General features: G+C 35.3%; 1 protein-coding gene across 2 annotated transcripts; it reads right to left on the minus strand.

Moving 5' to 3' along the window:
• Positions 1 to 384: 384 nt before the first annotated feature.
• Positions 385 to 20,918, minus strand: LOC134529599 (protein LSM12). Of its 2 annotated transcripts, none has more exons than XM_063363869.1 (5): positions 20,680 to 20,918; positions 19,082 to 19,155; positions 9,769 to 9,878; positions 7,628 to 7,754; positions 385 to 1,161 (listed from the first exon to the last, which is right to left on the minus strand). In XM_063363869.1, exons 1-5 carry the CDS (start codon positions 20,807 to 20,809, stop codon positions 1,075 to 1,077), a joined length of 528 nt encoding a protein of 175 aa, XP_063219939.1. In that variant the 5' UTR covers positions 20,810 to 20,918; the 3' UTR covers positions 385 to 1,074. The 2 variants fall into 2 exon arrangements, with proteins under 2 accessions (XP_063219939.1, XP_063219938.1); XM_063363868.1 differs by lacking the exon at positions 19,082 to 19,155 and adding an exon at positions 10,953 to 11,086 and having other exon boundaries at positions 20,680 to 20,904.
• Between the last annotated feature and the right edge of the window lie 848 nt (positions 20,919 to 21,766).

The raw sequence follows: 21,766 nt of genomic DNA on the forward strand, positions 1-21,766 counted from the left end.
ATAGTAATTAAAGATTAGTCATTTTCACAAGGAGGATTTTTCCTAATTGCTTTGCAAATGTAAAATTTAAAGTCATTTGTTCACCAGTCTAAATATTTAGTTAAATGACTTAATTAAATGAGTTTTGAATGCTACACTGCTCTAATCTAATTTATAATGGGTAAACTGCAATTCCCAAGCAAAGTAAAGTTTATATTTTTAGTTATATATCAAAACTTTCACTTCTCAACTTACAGATAATACACACAACTTTCTAAAAATGTACTTAATAACTACTCAGAAGTTCAGATACAAGTGTAGCTTTGCTTAACTGTCTTTATTCTGTATTTATAAGTGCATGCCAAACTGAATGACCGGAGGAAAGAAATATTAAAATCTGTGAAATTATACGTAAAAAAATATATTTTATGAACCAAAGTCATTCTGAAATGGAGGTCTGAATTGTTTGGGTATTCCCACACATTTCTCTAGAAGTTTTGTTTTTACATATGATTTTAAAGGTTTTCACAATTTTCTAGAACATTTTTACTAGGGTATACCTGGTTCTTCATGTCTTGCAATAACTTTTCCTTGATAATCAGTAAGTTTACACACAGTGATTTCGACACAGCAGAGGAAAACACCAAAATTACATGCATGCTGTGGCATGAATTCTATCTATATAGGTACATTACATAAACCAAGAAAAAAATTCTTAAATTTATGAATTAAATTTAAACATGTCGAAAACTCATAACTATGTATCATTTCTATTGCAAATGCAATGGTTAGAGCAACATTCTGTACACAATAAAAATTATAACAATATTTTCATTAATCTTTGTGCACTATACAATATAGACTTCATAATATATTACAGCCAAACTCTTAACTTTCTTTAGAAACAAGAACACTGTAATTAGTGACAATAAACAACAAATGGTTTATTGTACGATGCATGTTTACACAGTTTTTACAAAGATTCATTTCTTTAGAAATGAGAAGCACACAATGATACGTAAATTTCTATAACTTAAAAGAACAGATAAAAAAATTGTTTTCTATGAACAACACCAGTGATATATTTATGGAATATTAAAGCTGCACAGGGCTGGCTTCTGGTAATAAACCAACTGTAGGTGTTGATTCAGACATTGCTTGATCTTTCAAGTACTTTTCAACCTGTAAATTAAAAACAAACTCAACATAAACAAACACAACACCAAAATTATTGTACAAATTAAAAATATGGTAATTTGTGCTGTTTTAACAGTGAGTAAAGACAAAATAATAACAAAATAATAATAATAATTATTACTATTAAGTAAAAGTAGTAATAAATGTACACTTTTGCAATGAATTCTGCAGAACCTCTTTTATATGTCTTCTTCTATGTATGCCACAATAATTATATTGCAATCATTCATGGAAGTTTTCTACCAAATCTACAGGTATTCTCTAATCAATTGATACAAAATTTATAATGTAATTCTTTACGCAAAGTGTTAGAAAATATAATATGACCAATAGTGTATAGTGAGTGATTACTGAAGGAGGTATGCACCCTTTAAGCAAGAGGTTTGTAAATACTTTTGTTTTAATATAATGGAAACTACTAATCTGCTTTATTGATGTTTTCTTTTGTGATATTTTGAGGAAATTTTGTTGGTTATGTTTATCTTTTTTTCATTAAATAAATCAAGAGGTGCTGTTTTGTTATTTTATTGCACTGTGTGTGTAACGTGGGCTGTAATACATTTTTTAGACTTATCAATTGACATTTTCAATGACCAAAAAAACACATGGGTGTGTGGCCACCACCTTCTTGAGGAGTAAACTTCACCCATAGAGGTATAAAAATGTATAAGAACGTATGCAAGTGAGCATGTGTATGCAAAATGCACAAATATGCAGGTGAGCTACTGAGCACCCTAATCCTGATACGTATTTGTACTTTTTGCTGCCCTCTGAGTGCTTTGATGACATTGCCTTGACTTACCCTACAGACCACGGATTCTCCAATAAACAACATTCACAGTTTGAAAGGGTGAGGTGGCAGAACTAACAGCTACTCAATCTTCTGACATAACCAAATTATGTTTTGTAAATTTTATGCATACTGCAATCAAATACACTAGGCATCACTTAAATGTTGTGGCCTCAGCATGTTTCTTCATGCTTAGCTAGAACAGTGAAATGTTGAGGCAACAGAAGGTATTTTGCCACTCCCTGTACTTTTGAATTCCAAGTAACTTGTTTATAGGATCATCCTTTTTTTCTTTGATAGGATCTTTCATTTGTCAAAGTATTTTTTGGAGCCATAACAAAGGCAAAACATCAATGAAAATGTTACAACATTCCAAAAGGTAAAAATTGATAAACTAATATACCAACTTTACAGCTACCACAAGGTGCTAATTGCAATATTGCACTTAGATAGTGCACAATTTTTAAAACTAAAAAATTACTTATGCCTTTGCTGAACTAAAATCAACTAATCAGTGTTAGTAGTGGCCTTGTGGATGATTGCAACTGTAACTCATAAATTGATTATCATCCCACACAGAGTAGAGACAGAAGGTATTGTCAAATTAATTTGCAAAACGTTTGTAATCATATTTTTACCTATCAATTCCACAAACTGTTGCAAAGGCAGAATTTTGGCCACTAAAACTTATTGAGTTTTTATTAAAAGTTGGAGGGGAGGATTCACAAATAAGATTATTGTATTTAGAGCTAGCTATTGGCTGCAGTAGCTAGGGCTAGTGTAACAAACAAGAGCTGGTTGCTCGTTAGTTTGCACTGGGTGCAGACAAGCGAAGATCGCAAGACGTGTCCTCCATGGGGCCTCGCCAACCTCCTTGTGCGGCCCCTCTTCCCCCTCCACTCCTTTTCCAATCTCTGCCAATCCTTCCCCTACTTGACAGTGTCACACATGCGCAGCTGAGTTTTCTTGCCTCAGTTTATTGCACAGCGAGTTCCTTCTCGATTCACATTTTGGTATTACGGGCATTGGCCCATAGGATTAAGTCCTTCCATACCCCTTATGTTTGCTTTTAAATATCACGAGAGCATGCTTATTATTGTTCTTGTCTTGTTAAAGTATTGATATCTGTAAATTTTACCTATGGTTTTCTTGAGTGATGCTCCCAAGTGCACTGTATAGCTTTGTCAGTACACCAATCCCTCACTTAGCACAAATAATGCATTCCTAAAATTTTTCGTGTTATTCGAAATTGTGTATTCTGAAGCATTAGTCTCCATAAATAGCAAGGCTAATTTACTTAATGTGTTCCAAAATTTGTAGGGAAATATTCTTTACATAATATAAATGCATAGAATAACACTCAATGATAAATATGTCAAACCATTTATCTTTAATAAGCCTACCATCGAATATTTTGTATGGCAAATATGACACCACGTAACAGGAGATAGGTGTTTATGTACTTATCGTCAGTCGGCTGGTTGACTGGCCCGCTCGGGCATGAACTTCAACTCACGTCGCGTGCCTTTCCGCAAACTTTCCAAACCATCCTTTACTGGCAGTGAAACCAAAATTACTGTCCGGATATTTACATTTTAATTTTTCAAAAATTAAAGTGCTTTTTCGCGTATCACCACTTGGTTCACACCAATCTTGTCAGGCCCGAGATTTTTTTTCATTGCACCATTCACTTAACAACCTTTTCCATGTGAATCATCTGTTCATATTTGTTTCGGTATCTAATGTCAAATACAGTAAAACCTCGTATTTACGTTCTCGTTATTTACGTTTTCCCGCAAATAACGTCATTTTATGTAGGTACGTTTTATTGTACATTAACTTTCGTGTTGCATTTTCCCTGAAATTACACCGCTACGTAACCAAAAAACCCGGAATGTACGTTTCAAAACACGGTAAAAATGTAAATACTCGTCACGTTAGTCATAGATGTGAAAAGTTTGAAGTAGTTCGCCTATTGTCTGTAACCTTTCGTTTTGATGTATCGACAAGTTCTATGGTGCCTCTCCTCTACTAACGTTTTAATCTTTGCTGCCATAGAGAACTTTCGTAGCAGAACCACAAACGGTTTTATTTATGGTGTCATAGAGCACTCTCGTAGCAGAGCATAGTCCGAAGCGCTGAGCTATCGATACTACCGGAAAGCGCTCATACACAGTACGTATATTTAGTAGTGCTGCATTATGTACAGTACATATCTATGATGGCTTTCATTGTTTACATTAGTCAACGTCCGTTTTGGTTAGCACGTGTTTTTTTATCGTTCACAATATTATTTATGGCAAGATTTTGATTGAAGATGGATAGGTATAAAGTTCCACGAAATACTTTATCTATTGAAGATAAAATTAAAATTATTGAGAAGTTTGACAAGCATGTGGGTACCCGAGTGGTTTTGGCCAAGGAACTGAATATTCCTGTTAGTACTTTAAACACAATAATTAAAAATAGGTGTTCTATTGAAGCAAATGCTGCCCAATGCGGGCCTAGTGCGAAGAAGCGCAAGTACGTGAAAGACTCTACATTTAAAGAACTTGAAAGTTTGTTGTATGAGTGGTTCATTTGTGCTCGCTCTTCAAATCTTCCAATCAATGGCAACGTACTACGCGAGAAAGCAAAAGTCATTGCTTTGAGGCTTGGAATTGATGATTTTTCAGCTTCTAATGGATGGATAGACAGATTTCGCCAGCGCCATAATGTTGTTTATAAGGTTGTGTGTGGTGAAAGCAAGAGTGTGGACGAGGAAACTGCTGATGTTTGGAAAAACACGTCGCTCAAGGAACAGTTGGAGGGGTTATCAGCTAAAGATGTTTTCAATGCTGATGAGACAGGTTTGTTTTACTGTGTATTGCCTAATAAAACATTATGCTTTAAAGGGGAAAAATGCCATGGTGGCAAGCTGAGCAAAAATCGCATTACCATTCTCTTACTTACAAATGCTGATGGTTCTGAAAAATTTCCGTTGTTTGTAATCGGCAAATCAAAAAAACCACGTTGTTTTAAAAACATTAAAACTTTGCCAACTTTGTATGAAGCAAACAATAAATCCTGGATGACAGGGTCTCTTTTTCAGCAACAGATCCAAGCTTTTGACAGAAAAATGGCGCTGCGTAACCGAAATGTCTTGCTATTCATTGATCAGTGCCCTGCCCACAAAATAAACATAGAGCTGAGGAATGTGAAGATTGTGTATTTCCCTGCGAATTGCACAAGCACACTCCAGCCCCTAGATCTGGGCATCATCAACTCTTTCAAGTGCTATTACCGCAAATGCATTGTATCCAGAGCAGTTGCCATGCTGGACAATGGCAAGGACCCAACACAAATGAAAATAAATCTACTAACTGCACTACATTTCGCAGCAAGAGCATGGAAGGAAGTTACACCAGAAACTATAACCAACTGTTTCCAGAAAGCTGGTTTCTTTGTTGACAGTGGACAGAGTGCTGGATCCAGTGAAAACTTGCCTGGAGCAGATAAAGTGAAAGAAGAATATCTGCAACTTTCACAAAATGGAGACTTCACTGACTATGTACAACTGGATGATAATGTTGTAACTTGTGAAGTCCAGACTGTGGAGGACATTGTTGATAGTCATCTGGCAGAAAAACAAGAAAGTAGTGAAGATGATGATTCAGAAGTGGAAACTCCCATACCGACGACGATCGATGCACTTCAAGCCCTACAGACTCTAAGGAATTATATTCTCAGTGCACCAAACAGTGAAAATGCAGTTGATGCACTTCATTCCTTGGAAAAAGAAATTCAGACCATACAAACTGAACAAAAGAAAAGTCAAACAAAAATTTCAGATTTCTTTAAAAAGTGTTGAATTTATACTAGTATGTACACCTATAAAACTGTACTAGAGAAAATTTAATGTAGGCTTTATGTTGCATTGTTTTTTATATTTAAGAAAATTATATTTTTGCAGTGCCCTAAATGTGTTGTAAACAACTATTGTTTGTCTTGTAGCACCAGTAAATGCTGATACATTTTTTTAAGCTAAAATTTAGCATTAACTGCCAATAAAAGTGCTTTCCCACAATTTACACTTTCCCGCAATTTACACTTTTTCCTTGGGGTTCCTTGAAAAGTGCAAATAAGGGGTTTTACTGTACATTCCCGCTAGTACAACTAACAGCATCAGACTTATATAAACGTTTGATAGAGTCCTTATTTCGTACGATTGTGCACACAATTGACTTGCTTAAAACTAAAGTGCGACCAGCATAAGTGTGGCCTTCATGACATTCTGCATGCCGTAATACTTCTAGTTTTGTCTCAAATACTTGAACACGATGCATTACTATCTCACTTGGAAGCCATGATTCCAATATGATTCCAACTGCAGGTGCTTGCGCACGTAGTTAACCGGCAAACGACTGGGCAGACGTGTTGTGATTGTGCATGCGAGTTCCCTGCCACTGGCTAGACTGAAGTTCATCACGGCCCAGTATGTGGTCGGGGGCAAACGGTACAGCCCAGCGGTATACACGCGGACATTAAAAATTTGGTCTTTTACACTCTATAGCCACAACTGAACTTGCCATAGCTGATGCTTATACAACAGCCAAGAGCATAGTCAAACCTGCGCACGCATCTCTTCCCCCCTCGTATAGCTAACTGTATCCCACGATACATCTGTTGTTTACCGAGTTGAAGAAGACTTCGTGGCATCATGCCCGACTTTTATTTTCGCCTGTGGTGATTTTGTGCTAACTGAAATTTACAGACGTGCTATTGAAGACTGGGGCAGTGAAATTTACATTGTGCTAAACGAATTCGCACAATTTGAAAACATGCTAAGTGAGGTATTACCATGTATTTAATCATGTTTGATTTTGTAATCTCATTCAACACAAAAGTATAAACCTATTCAATGCTGAATTCTGTCTAGAGCTGTGTAATTTACACATTTGTTTGCCATCGGAACATGAGTTTGTGTATGCATATTTCATGTTAGAGCTCGCCTAGCTTTAAACTTTCTTAGGATGTAAATATTTCTCTGCATTGGCAATACTGTTTGCGCCTATTTGCAATTTTCATTAATCATTGTTTTATTTTTTATTGGTGATTTAACGTGTTAACTTTGTGATGCAATTATAAAATCCCTTGTCATTTTATGGAACGTAATGATTTTTTTGATTCTTGTTAACTGTAACACAAATAAATTCTCATATTGTGAGATAATTACATTATAAATTTTAAGAGTTCTTATATAGTTTGAAAACATTGTTCTTAGTGAATTTTTTATTTTGTTTAACACAGACTTGCCTTCTTTGCTATTGCGTACCAGAACACGATCCCCGCCTATGCTTGTATACTGTTTTCTGTAGACCCAGCAGAATTGTAAGTTATTGGGTGCTTCATGAACCTAGTACATACATTGAAAGTTGCGCTTGTCAGGTTGCAGGCCAGGAAAGAGAAACACTGTTAGAGAAGGCTTTGTGTTTGAAGCAAAGTAGTTTTCAGAAGAGCTGGGTGAGTGTAAGATGATTCAGTGGTGTACAGTCATGTCTGTTTTGCAAAAATTACTAACATGATATCAAACTTAGTTTTAGATTGATTTGGAAGCTTCAAAAATACTAAGAATCTATCTGGTGTTGCAAGAAAAGTTTAATTTTTAATTCATTAACTTACCACTTTTTTAATGTGTGACACAGCTTTTTCTGGTGTTCCTTTCACGTTGTCCAGTTTGTACGGTGGAGTTATGATGACAGAGTTCCAAACAGCTATGTTGGATCCCTGCCAGGCAATGTCAGTTATCCTGAAACAGGAGATATGGTTGATAAAATGGATTATTTTCACTGTGCTATCCTGCATGATGACAATATACATAATGGAATAATGAAGTCATTAATAAAATGAGATGTCAGTGAATATTTTTTCCTCTGCTAGTGTTCCTCATGCAGATATTCCCTCCAGCTTTCGACACCAACACATGGCACAGAGTCTAAAAACTGTTCATGATTCATTCCCATCCACTACCTGTAGTTCTGTTAGTCAGATGCCATGCTGTAGAAAATTAACTTTCTGAAAACCACACATAGAAAAATAAATGACTGTACAGATAAAGATGAGACTAAACATGAAGGTATAGTCAGTGAATGGTGCAGATGAAAGGAGTATAGATCTGTGAAGTGAAAATCTGCATTTCATGATGTATGAATGATTCTAAACACAGGTTATTACGCTTTAAATTACCTAAGTAACGTGCATTGTGTGTTCTTATTTTCATGCCAATCCACACAACTGTCCCAATTTTACTTGAAATGTTAAACTTCATTTCAGTGTAAAGTAAAAATATGAAACAAGATTGCAGGCCTATTCTCTAAATGGTTCTTGCAATAGGGAAGACTGATTTTAGAATTTTTTTTTGGACATAGCAAAAAATTACAACATGTTTCAATTCAAGGAATGCTTGTAAGAAAAAACATTTTTTTTTTTACACTTTCTTATAATCTTGGTCATTCCAGTTCGGACAATGTACTCTGCGTCTGGTAAACAACCATGTGAATAGAATAAAGTTTATTGATATAAATAACATTTATAATTTTGTGTGTACATGAGTATATAGCTAAAATTATAAAATTAAACTACTGCCTATGCTACAAGATTTAATTTTAAATTTTGAGCAGCCTGGATGGTGAAATTCTGCTAGCATGTGCAATACAAATTTAAAATTGGAAAAAAAAAAATTTCAAAACATTATGTACATGCATTGAAATATTACTTATTTGTAACGTTTCACAGATCAAAACATTTGTAACCTGCAGATAGAAATAAATATGGCAAGCATCTGAAAGCACAATTTTAAAACAATTTTGTGTTCTGCTGTTTCACACCCTCAGACAAACTGAGAAAGCAAGAAAAATGCTCTCTGCTAAGTATTTTTGAGGTACACATGAGAGAGAGAAAGAACAATACATCTGTCGGCCGATCGAGACACAAGGATTGTTACAGCATTCTTCGCAACATGAAATAGGTTCAGGAATTAAGTTCTCAACTACAAATGCAGTTACTATAAACATCAAAAATTATGGAGACTGTCCTGGACTGCACTTACACACACTGAGCAAGTTAGTGTGTGGTGTGCCATGTTTCTAGGTGTAACAAGCTATGAGGGAGAATGTGGATGGGTACGAAAATACAAGTACAATGTGTTATATATTTCAACAAACCATCAAACTTATTGTATTTTTAAAAAGGATGAGTCTGGTTTTAACACAATGCAGAGCAAAAGCTCTAAAATACTTGCACAAAATGGAAAGAAGTAGGTGCATGCTATCACCTCAACAGAGTGGGGTGTATTGAGTACCATCGTGATTTGTATGGCTGCTGGTGGAAACTATATTACCCCTTTTATTATTTTTCCTCAAAAGAGAATGAAGGTGGAACACAAGATGGGACACCGCTGGGTACAGGATTTGCTTGTCATTCGTCAGGATAGATGCAACTGGACATTTTTATGGATTGGTTAAAGCATTTTATGAAATTTGCCAAGCCGATTGAAGAATATCCAGCTACTATTTCTATGTTCGTATAATTGCTTAGCTCTTCCGTGTTTCCTATTTCTATTTTACTGTTTTTTTTTACCAAAATACACTACCTATGTACTATTTTAAAGCTGAAAACATTTAACTGCTTCAGAGCTATAACAGTGAATTCTTAAATATTTTTATCATAAACTGTAAGGAACACGAACCAAATTCTAAGCACAGTACCAAATTAGTTGACCAACTATATACACTCAAGTCTACGCACTAAGATAAACTACTCACGTTTTAGAGATTGCTAGAAACAATTTCTGGCCGTCTGGAGAAACTCCTGCTGCTAAAGCTTTCACAAGCCGTCGCTTTTCTTCAATCTGATTGCGCACCCGTATGTTCAACTGACAACAAATTAAATGCAATAGTTTAAAAGAAAATAAGGCATATGAAAAAATGACTAACAAGAGAAAAATTATTATTATTTGTACTTCTAACTACTGAAAAATTTGGGGTGAAGAAAGTCTATGGGGTTTCCAAGGACATTTTAATACCCTTAGTTACCAGCAAGGGTAATGGAAAACTTAAAGATATTAAATCTAACAGTGCTGATGAGATGCTAAGAGTAGTCCAAAAATTGCCAGAAAAATTTGTGTTATTGCTTGGCAACAGTCTAGAAAGCAAATGTTTGTACACTTAAATAACACCTGTCATTGGATCATGAGTTATTTGTCATGCCCTGAAGGACTAGAATTCAATGACTAACACTTTGAAAAACATCTCAATGAACCATGTGCAACCCAGAGAGGTGAAATGTGGCAACAGCCAATAAACACATGACATCAATTTGATTAAGCACATGTTTGAGGAGTCGAACCTTGGCATAAGAAAAAAAGTGAATTCTGAAGGTTTCTTGCTATGCAGCAAAGACCCTTCAGCAAAATACGGTTGCCAACGTCTCATTTCTGGATGTTATCTATCTTATACTCTCCGGCCTCAAACTGGCATGACACAACTTTCTCCTGAATAAATAACATGAAATGACACTTAGCCCTTCAAGCTAAGGTGGTCACACTTCCATCTGGGTTTGTGCTTAATGTATGGTAATCAGAATAGGTCGTAAATGCTCCACTATGGTATTAATCACTTGTAAAAGTCTGCCTGCTAAATTAAATTATTATTTCTACACTAAAATTTTTGATTACTTCCACAACAAAATGTTAAAAAATGGTAAAATCATGCCAAAAGTCAGGTGGTGTTTACAGGCATTTAAGTCGGTCTCAAAATAATAACATTTATATATTCTTAGATTGCTAATTCATTAATTTTTATGGTGAGGATACAAAATTACAAACTTCATAATAAAATAATAGCCAATTATTAAAAATTCAATTTTAAAACAAAAATGAGAAATAATCTAACCCATACAAACAGTTTACAATACACAAATCAGCAATCACAAGCCATAGTAGGTTTACCTTCTGCAAATTCAATGACAAAGGAACTTGAGGTAGATTGTTGACTTCTTTTGTAACTTGAACTTCACTTACAAGAGCTAAATTAATAATATGAACGTCATTCAGAGATGATCGATTGTTAGAAGCTGGGCGTTCTGTAAACGTGTTAAGAAAAATTTATCTTTACATTACAACACAAAAAAAAATTAATTTAAAAGAGGGAAGAAAGAATCTATCATATGCGAATCATTAGATGAAAACTTGGATGCATAGTAGTGTTGGGTAGCTTATTGGACTATCTAGTACAATTTTTGAGCCATTGTCTGCTAAGCACGTCACTAGAAAACCCCATGGGTGGGACTGAGATGCATCGTTCTCAGCAGACATTAGCTGTGGAGGGCTAAACGGGAAATACGTAAGTAAAAATGTGTGCATGCGAGATCATTCTGCGGTAGGGTTCACAGCGTAAACACAGTACACAATCAAAGAAGATATATTTAGTTACACACAGAGTAGGAATATCTTATCAAAAGTCCAGTAGAGAGGGGAAAAGGAGTAAATTTTCTGAGAGCTAGTTAAGCCCGGTGCTTCAGCGAGTGTGTACGAATGATTAACCTCCCTACTCTAGTTATAGTTATGATAATTTAATGCACTAATTATATATTTGTTTAAAAATACAACACAATTAATAATACTTGCACAGTTAGAAAATTTAAAAGAGCAGTTATGTTGCTGAAAATACTCTACTCTGTCTCTAAAACATGTAGGTACACCCTAAATCATGCATATCTGTTGTAAACTTCACATTATAATTTTTTTCCCAAAAAATAATTAATTTTCCATCCAACCTAATTTTATAAGATTAAACATGTGTAATCTTCCAATATTTAACTGTTTATTATGTAAAAAAATTCCAATAAATAATTATTTTCATAAATAGTGCAACAGACAGGAGCTTACACAGAATTTCATTTGGGAGCAGGGAGGGATAGAACCACTTTGCCCATTGTTTGCTTATAAATTCTTTCCTTGTTGTTGGTGGGACTGATAGATTTTTTAGGGAATTTTTTAGGAGGGGGAGGGGGGGGGGAGGTTTATCACCCTCCACATATACCCAAGGCAAAAGCATACTAAATTTGTTGCTATCAGTTGATCTATTACAATACAGCAATTTCAATTACTTTTATCTTGATACAAATGAATTGAACTACCACTTGTAATTAAAAACTTTTAATTGATACATAACATATATTTTATAATTTCACACTAAGATGCTCAACTGTCAGTTTCTTCAAGTCAAAAATGGTCAATCATACATGAAAAAAAAAAGAACATATGAAAGACATGTTAAAAAATACATACATCTAGAAGGAAAATTAACTAAATAGTTTTATACATTTCACCAAACAATAAGACATAAATATGTGCTTGGACTGCAGCTTCAAGCCACTTTTTTGTTGTTGAAATTAACATGCAAGTGCCTAATTCTGCATTTCAATTATATAATAATCAAAACAACTATTAGAAAAATCATATGGATAATTCAGAAAACATTTGATTGTGCATACAACAGATGTTAATTTTTAGTATACAGTGTTTTTTGTGTCTTTCCAAGCTAAATTTCTGAACTATTTTGAAAGACATTGTTAGGCTAAAAAAACCAGCCCCTACTAAAATGTTACTGTACAATTCTTCTGTAAAATATGTGTATAAAACTTTCCAATAATAAAAAGATTGTTAATTTCAGTCTAGCAAAAAATCATGGCATCTGTTAGCTGTCATTGTGCTATCAGAACTTACAGGAAATGCATATCCTCACTAGATCCTACACAAGGATCCTACAGGGAACACTTTCACAGACAAGGCATAATGGGCTGGTGCATTGTCTTGGTGAAGGATCCAGGACTTGGCCTTTTATTTCAATGGACATTGCCAACCTCTGTTGAAACAGATTTTTACTCAGTGTAATATCATTACGAAGACTTTCACGTCTTTGTAATGATATTACACTAAGTAAATATCTGTTGAAAATATTTGTGAGAGAAAAACAAATGCAAGGGATGTATCAAGATAAAATTATAGAAATAGCCCTTACAAAATGTAATGATGAACAGAGAATTATCTCTCGCCACTGTGACCAAGATGGCCAGCCGCCAGCTTGTGCAACCCGCAAGAGATAAAACTGTGCATATAGTTTACCTCCCAATCGGCTAACAATCTTAGCATACTTTTATTTGGCTGGCTGCAAGTTAATCTGAGAAAAAAGCACATCTCGCAAAAACCTATCACTGGTACCTATAGTCCTTTCACAGGTAGTTGTGATTGTCAATAGAATTAAATAAAAATTTACATTAATGGGTGATCATCATCTAGTTACAGGTTGGGTTCCACCCGCATGTCATATGTCTTTAAAAGACGTGTTTTCACTTTCTTTTGTGAGTAACCCCTAATGAAGCTGCAACCAGTGATGCTCTGAAAGAGCCTCGTCGACCCATCTGGGAGTTGAGAGGACCGGTGAAGTTTGTGCACGGAAGGCAGAGAACAAGCCAGTTAATTTGACCGTCATGTTGCCTGGAAGTGCACTCACTGCGAGCACTGTAAAGAACTTTCCAGGCTTGGAAGACTGTTGCCCCAGCGGGGTATATAAACCTCCGACCCCACCGCCGACAAAGCTACCTATACCGCTGTCACCTCCACTGCCATTACGCCCCTTGTGCCACCAGTGTTTAAGCCCGATGGACTTCAACGTCAGTAGAGGTAAGGCCAGTAGTTCCTGAGTTTGGAAATAGACTTTGGGAATGAAGTTAGGCAAGTTTGACGTTATAAGAAGTACTCGTAGGTGAGTGAGTGGTGACTTGCTCAGCGAGTAAAAAGTTTTTGAACTCGTAAACTGACAAGGCAAGCATGACAGCAAAGGTGTATTGAGTGCAGTAGCAAGCCTTCGAAAATACTCACTGCACCACTATTTGAGCCAGTCATGTTATAGTGACCCCTCATTCTTCACACATGACTGACCATTACTGAACTGATTGTCACTGAGAGGTTATCATTGCTGGAAGTCAAAGAGCAGGTTGGACAGCGGTGTTAGTTTGCATTTCCATGAGCCGCGAGCAACGAGTGTAGAGAACAAGAAGTTCTCTGTGTCAGAGTTGTCTTCAGGGAACGATTAGACTGCAATGTCGGATGACGCTGAGTTCGTGAACAGCCCTAGTGATAGAGGGAACTCATTGCAGCCACAAAGTGTAGGAACAAGTGGACTACTAGTGTATATATGAGGTATGGCTATTAAATAACCAGACTGAAATCATAACACTTTTTATTCGTCACCAATTACAGCAAAAGTTTTATCGCCTTCAATGTACTCCCCTTGGTGATCCCTACATCGCTCAATACGATTCCATTGTTGAAAGCAGTGCTGGAAGTCCTCTTCTGTCAGCTGGTTGAGAACCTCCGTCGCTTTTGCTTTAACCGCTTATTACACTTTCAAATCTTGTCCCCTTCAGCGCTGACTTGACCTTGGTAAATAGAAAAAAGTCACACGGGGCAAAGTCGGGCGAATACGGTGGATGTTCCAACACGGTGATGCCGTATTTTGCAGGGAACACTTTCACAGACAAGGCATTAATGGGTTGGTGCATTGTCTTGGTGAAGGATCCAGGACTTGGTCTTCCACAAATCGGGTCTTTGTCTTCTCACACAATCATGTAGGGCCATCAGAAGCTCAATATAGAAATGTTAATTGACCGTCTGACCCTCGGGTACCCAGTGAACTTAGATAATGCCACTAATGTCGAAAAATACAACCATCATTGCTTTGAATTTGGATTAGCTCAGTCTGGCTCTTTTTTGCCTTGGCGAGCTTGGGCTCTTCCAATGCATGGATTGCCTATTTGTTTCGGGATCGTAAGTAAAAAGCCACGATTCATCACAAGTAATCACCTTGTCTAACAAATCTGGATTAGTGGCGATGTTGTTTAGGATGTCAGTGGAAATGTTCTGTCTTGATTCCTTTTGCTAGGAAGTGAGGAGTTTCGGCACCATTTTTGCGCAAACCTTCCACATGTTAAATGATTCATGCAAAATCTGTCGAACACTTTCTTTGTTGATTCCTGTCATTTCAGCAAGTCCTCGGATGCTCAGACGGCAATCAGCGCGGATTAATTAACCAATTTGTTCAATTTCCGTCCGTTTTTGACGTTAAGGGTCGTCCTGGGCGCCGTACGTCTTCGGTCGTTTCAGGGCCTTCTTTAAACCATTTAAACCACTCAAAAACTTGTGTGCGTGATAAAATTAAGTCCTGTAGACTTTTCTTTCAACATTGCATAAGCTTCTGACGCAGTTTTCCCTAGTATAACAAGAAACTTGAGGTTAACCCGTTGCTCCGTCCGACCACTTGGCATTTTTCCAACGCGTCACTAGTGCGTAGACTAACTCAATCAACTGCTACAGTCAAACTGAGCAACCTACTGGCTTGTCTAGCGAGCTCAGGGTAGAGGAAGGACCATTAGACACAGTCATGTTCAAACATGATGCGGCACACTCGCAGTTTGCTGAGAGCAGCATCAGTCCGGTTATTTAATAGCCACACCTCATAATTAACTTTATGATGGGGACACAGGATAGAACTTTTTTAACAAGTTTTTTGTCACTAGTTTGATGCGAAAGGTTTGCATAGTTATTGAAATGTGTGATGATTCTATATGTAATCACATTAGTGTTATTTAGGGTGCATAAGAATGGTGGATTACAACTATTAAAAGAAAGAATTTTAATGCCAGAGACTTCAACTAAAAAAGGACAATTTAAGTTGGATTTAGAGCAATTATTAACAAAAATAGCATCTAAAATACTTCTTCTAGTTGAAAGAGAACCTAAATGAGAATTTATATCAACATTGTTGCCATTGTTTAGTTTTCGGTTAATGTAATTAGACATTTTTAATTGAACTCTATCGAGTTTTTCACCATCAATGTTGTTGAGGCTGTTCAAAATAATTGAACCATATTAAAGTTTAGATCTTACTAAACCTGTGTAAAGGGAGAGGATGGCATCAAGATTTGAGGTATTAAAGGTAATACATTTGATGAGACCAAGTATTTTGTTAGAATAGGAGATAAGGAATTCCATGTGAAGATGAAAATATATCTTTTTGTCGAGTAAAATACCAAGATCTTTGACATGTTGTGATTTTAAAATAGGTGAATTTTCTAATTTGTATGCATACTCAATAGAATGGATTTTTCCGGTGGAGGTAATGATGGTGGTTTTTTTCATTATTGAGATGAACTAAATTAGAGTTACAGCAAACAATAATCAACATAATATCACATTGGAGTAGATAACTGTCATGATAAGACAACATTTTCCTGTAAATTTTTAGGTCATCTGTGAAGAGTGTGACAGTTGAGTTCTTTAACATTGATATTATATCATGAATGTAAATGTTGAAGAGTAAAGGAAATAAGGTACCATCTTGAGGGATGCCAGAAGTAGTCAAATGAAGATTCAAAATTGTATTCTGTATAGATACATAAAATTTTCTGTTTTTAAGATAACTCAACCAGGTTTATCACTTAGGTCAAAATTAGAATATTAAATAGGAAGAATATGATGGTCAACCATGTCAAAAGGTTTAACTAAATCAAAATAAGAAGCATCAAATTCACCACGTGTAAGACACTAGGTTTGTCATGGTTGTTTTACCAGTTCTAAAGCCCTTTTGAGACTCAGTTAATCTTGTTGCTTAGTTAAAATCAAGATATTTGAATATAATTTGTCAAAGACTTTAACGAAACCATTTAGTAGGGAAATAGGCCTGTAGTTTGAAACATTTGTTACCTTTTTTATGGAAGGGAATGACCTTAGCAATCTTCCATTTGCAAGGGTAGGTATGAGGAGCAAGGAGTAAGGAGCAGCCTTTTACAATAAAATTAGGAATGTTATCAGGACCTGTGGACAATACAGATTTTCGTTTTTTAATATTCCATAGAACTAGAATCATTGATTATATTAGCCATATAGTTAGAAATAGGTTAGTTATTTTTATTATTTATACTAATCCTATAGAAACTACAGAAATATTCAGCAACGCTATTAGTAGATTGTTATTTGTAACTACCTATGTCATTGACTTTAAGTGAAAAATGTTGATCATGGCCTTTTCTCATAATTTTAATATAATTCCAAAATTATTTGGGGTTTTCTTTGATTTTGTTATTGATATTATAAAGCCAGTTGTTTTTATATCTAAATAGAAGTGACTTTGTTTCTTTTTGGCATTGAGAAAATTTATGATAATGCCTTTTCAGCTTTAAAGACTTAATTAGTTGTTTTGAATATCAATATGGATATTTAGGAATTTTCTTCACAGTAATAGGTATATACAATTTAATGAGATTATTCATTGTGCAAGTTAAATAATCAACTATGATATTAACGTCTCTAGTGTTATAGATGAACAAACAATCATGTTCTCTGAGAGGGTTGTAAAGTCCGAGATAGTCACAGATTTTGTAGTTTATAAATGAGGACAAAGCATTATCATTAGTTAACACTGCGTCAAAATGAATGTTATTTCCAAAGCAGAATGAAATTTATCTTCTCTAACTGAGGGATCAAGTGCTTTAGTAACCGAACAGAGATCAATATTAGTAACGCATAGGTCGAGATGTTGGGCAGAAGTGTAGGTGTAACTAAACTGTGTTAAATCGATTGCTGATGTAAAGTTTATCAAAGCTCTGTCTTTCGATTTTATACATGGCAGAATTATGTTAAGTGTATGCATTTTAGTCTAGTCGACACCTGGTAAATTGAAATCTCCGGTAATAAAAGATAATCTTGTGAATTCATACATTTATCTTCAAGATCTTCTAAGTAAGCTGTAGTTAAGGGTGTCGTTTGAAAGGGAATATAAATATTCCCAATGATTAAGAATTTTATTGATGGGTTTTAATTTTATCCAGACAGCTTCAATTCTGATAAGGTCAAATTCATGCGTAGATATTACATTTTTGTAATTATGTTTGTTTACAGCAATCAAAACCCCATCACCTCTTTCCATCAAAGTTTGTACCACTATCAGTTCTAAATACGAGGTAGTTGTCACTGAAATAATGAGAGTTAGTACTGTTTTTGGTAAACCATGTTTCAGTTATACATTTAAAATCATTATAAGAGTTTGAAAGGTTAACAAAAAATTCAATGACCTTGGTTCTTGGACCTCTTACATTTTGTTGTTAAGCTTCACAAAGATCTATGCTCGTCCAGGCACCAAGGAAGAAATAGATGTAGATGCAGATGCAGAAATATCAGTAGAGGTACATGCATTAATCCAGGTAGAGATGCTGGGTTCTTCACTTGTGGAAACATTGTTTAAGATTTGATCAGGGTGCAAGTTACCGTAGAAGGGGCTTATCAGACAGCCACTTGGCCAGAATACATTATTAATTCTAGTGAAGTTGTCTTCCAGAACCTGCAAATGGAAAGAATCATAAAAATTAAATTTTGTTTTAAGTTTGATTTAACTTGTGCCAAGTTAAGTTCACTCAATATATATTCCATAATTTCTTGATCTTGTACAGTTGGGTCAAAGCTGGTTACAAAGAGAGCTGTTGTTCTTTTAAATGTAGGTTTAGGTAACATTTTGAACATGGATATATTATGAACTCCCACTTTAATAGGTGTTTTTTTTTCCTGGCACTAACACATTTGGTTTCAGTAACCTCATTAGGTTTTGACTTGCACCCATATTGTGCCAAGGTGAAGGCATCACTGTCATCACATGGGTGATTGTTGGTATGGCTTATGACGCTGCGCGATTCACGCTGACTGAAAAGTGGGTCATGCAACTGGTTACCCGTGTCGATCTGAGAAACCATACCGTCTGTTGCCTTGTAGTTGGATGACTTCTTTAGCACTAGACTAAGTGATGTTGCATTATCTATGTTAGTAAATAATTGATCCTTTATTTGTTGCAATTCTTGCTTGATTAGTGCTGTTTCTTCTCTAGAATCAATGAGAAGGGTTTTTAGTACTAGGTTTTTACTTTAAAATTAGTCTACCTCAATGCATAGATATTTCACAATTTTATATAATTCATCCATACTTGCAGGTTCCAAGTTTGATATTTCAAGAATAGGCACTTCACTCACAGGATAATCATGAGATCCTGTGTATTTTGATTGAGTTTTCTTTGTAGATGACTTGAACATGATCTTGAGAGCACCTAGATCTAGTTCAGATAAAATAACATCACTTAGAGGTAAGGTAAACCCCAAAAAGTCGGAATAATTAAGTAAATATTAATTAATTCTGGTTTATTCACTGAACTGTCGTAGATATAAACTAAGTAAACATGAAAACCACGGAACATGCATGAAACACATCCGTCTACTTTGAACACACGGCAGCAACTGTTGAAACGGCGGCTATCATTCTGAACTATCATTGGATTCCACGCACACACACTTTGTAAGATGATGTGTGGTCTTATGTATAACTGCTGTTCCCATTTGATGAGTCTGGCAGTACCACTTACTACAAGAGTGTTGTTTAACTTTAAATGCACAATGTTTGTGTGCACGCCACATTTGGTGGCGAACACTATATTATGTTTATGTACATCTAGCCATTTGTATTTAACAACCTTGAAGTGTTGGTTGGGCAAGTATCGCCTGCATTAAGAAAACTGTGAAATCAAGTGAAGGGTTGTTTAGGTAAGCTAAATTAAAAGTCCTGTATGCAATTTTCTTACAAATGGGATTTTATGTAAAGTAAAACTAACAATCAGAAAATACCTTTTTCAAACATTAGACACATTCCTATATTAACCCTTAAAACATTGTTTCTATATTCCTATTGGTTTCTGAGAAATCAGAGGTTTCATTACAATACCTGTGCATTGTAGCGGACACTGCCATTTTTTGAGTTCCCGTGTGGGTCAGTGTATGTGTGTGTATGATTTGGAGAAATTGAGTTAATTTGTGAAAATTAGGTTAACAACATACAAAAATACTTCAAAACAATTGACCATTCTAACGATTTTAAATTTTTTGCTCCCTTCAAACTGTTGGTTATTACGTAAATCAAAACATTTCTTTAAATGCAAATATCAGAAAACAAATATTCCCATAATGCAATTAGTTACATAAAAAACAAACAGAAAATAGAAACATTAAAATTTCTATTAGAATTTAAATTACATTTTATTATCAAAACAATAACTATGTTTACTAAATTTCTTCAAATCAAAGACCCACATGGAATAGAAAAGCACACAAATTGTAATGTATACTATAAAATGTAATTTCTCAGAAACTAGTTTAAACTCAGAAATGCGGTTTAAAGGGTAGGTAAATAAAGTTGTATCACAAGTGTTCGAAAGTATATTCAAAATTTGTTTTACTTGTAGTAAAAGCCCCTCTGTAAATATTAACGTACTATGTAATATATTGTGAGCGGTTAGTTAAGTTAGCCAGCTAAAAAAAAAAATACTGTAAAATAATGACAGTCGGTTAGGTTAAGTTTGCTACCTTTTAAATTCCTAGCCGACCGTTTGAATAGAAAGGAAAAAATGTGAGACAGCTCGAACTAGTTCTTTCACAAAATTATTAGAAAATGCTTTCTTAAGAGAGAATCTTTAAAATGAAACAAAATGGTAACACTGTCATATGTTTCGCATTCTCAAAATAAACATAACCTAAAACTACATACTTAAAGGGAAACATAATCATTTCATAGTAAAGGATACTCAATATAAGCATTTTAGTTTGAGGGTCAAATGCAAGTACTTCTCCTTCAATCTCCTGTTTAAAGCACGTTTTACATGCAACAGTGCTTCCTAAACTAAAACATTCATTCACTGCAGCCATTATTTCCATTCCAAAACAAGTACAAAAGGTGGTTCACTCCATGTCGTGTTATCTGAGTTCGTTTTACTCGAAGACTCTTCTTGACCTTTTAACTCAAGGGGGCGCCCTTACGCGTTTTATGTCCCGGAAATAGTTTGGCCAAAGATCGTTTTACTTGAAGAGGCACAATGCTCTTGAAGCCAAATGTATCACACTGTCGTTAAAATATTTTAAAATAATGATAAGTTTATAGTTACCTCCTCTTTTTAAATATAGATAGCTTTTTCACTTCCCCCTACATTTCTTATGTTTCTCTACCTTAATGTTAGAAACACAATTACAAGGCAGTAGTCATTCTTGTTATTTTTTTTTTTGTTATATCAAGTACAGTTTGTAAACAAATTAAATTCTGGAAAAAAAAATTACTTATATTAATGTTATATTATTTTCAAAAATATTTATGTACAAACGAGTGGAATAAGGATATTAACAAATATATTTGAATACCTGAATTGGTGTACTATTTATTAATTTTCCAAAACAAAAAATTAAAAATCTTTCTATTTTGGGCTAACAACAGCAGATAGTTTTATATTAATTATGCCGTCGTCTGGGTTCTAGTGTTCGAGACCGGGCGTGTATCCTAGTGGATAAACTGGCTATTAGTGAAAATGTGTCCGGGAGGGTGCCAGGCTAGCTCTGCGTCTAACCAAATTTGGGTTCTGTTGTTGCGTTGCCCCTGTGTGGCCCGCTAGGATCGTCGGCGAAGTTTGCGGTTGGAGGGATCCCTGGCTGTTAACACATCACAGGCCCTGTGCAGCATAACATGCTGATTCCTGGCTGGGATAGGGAGACTCAACACAATAACATACACGAATTCGGATTTTGTACTGTCGGTGACACGTTACGCAAGGAGTGTGCGGAGTGGACGTTTAATCGGTTCGAACAGTTACAATTTCAGTTTACACTTACACGACGTACATTGAA

The sequence above is a fragment of the Bacillus rossius genome, chromosome 2 (genome assembly GCF_032445375.1).
Source record: "Bacillus rossius redtenbacheri isolate Brsri chromosome 2, Brsri_v3, whole genome shotgun sequence".
NCBI classification, from domain to species: Eukaryota; Metazoa; Arthropoda; class Insecta; order Phasmatodea; family Bacillidae; genus Bacillus; species Bacillus rossius.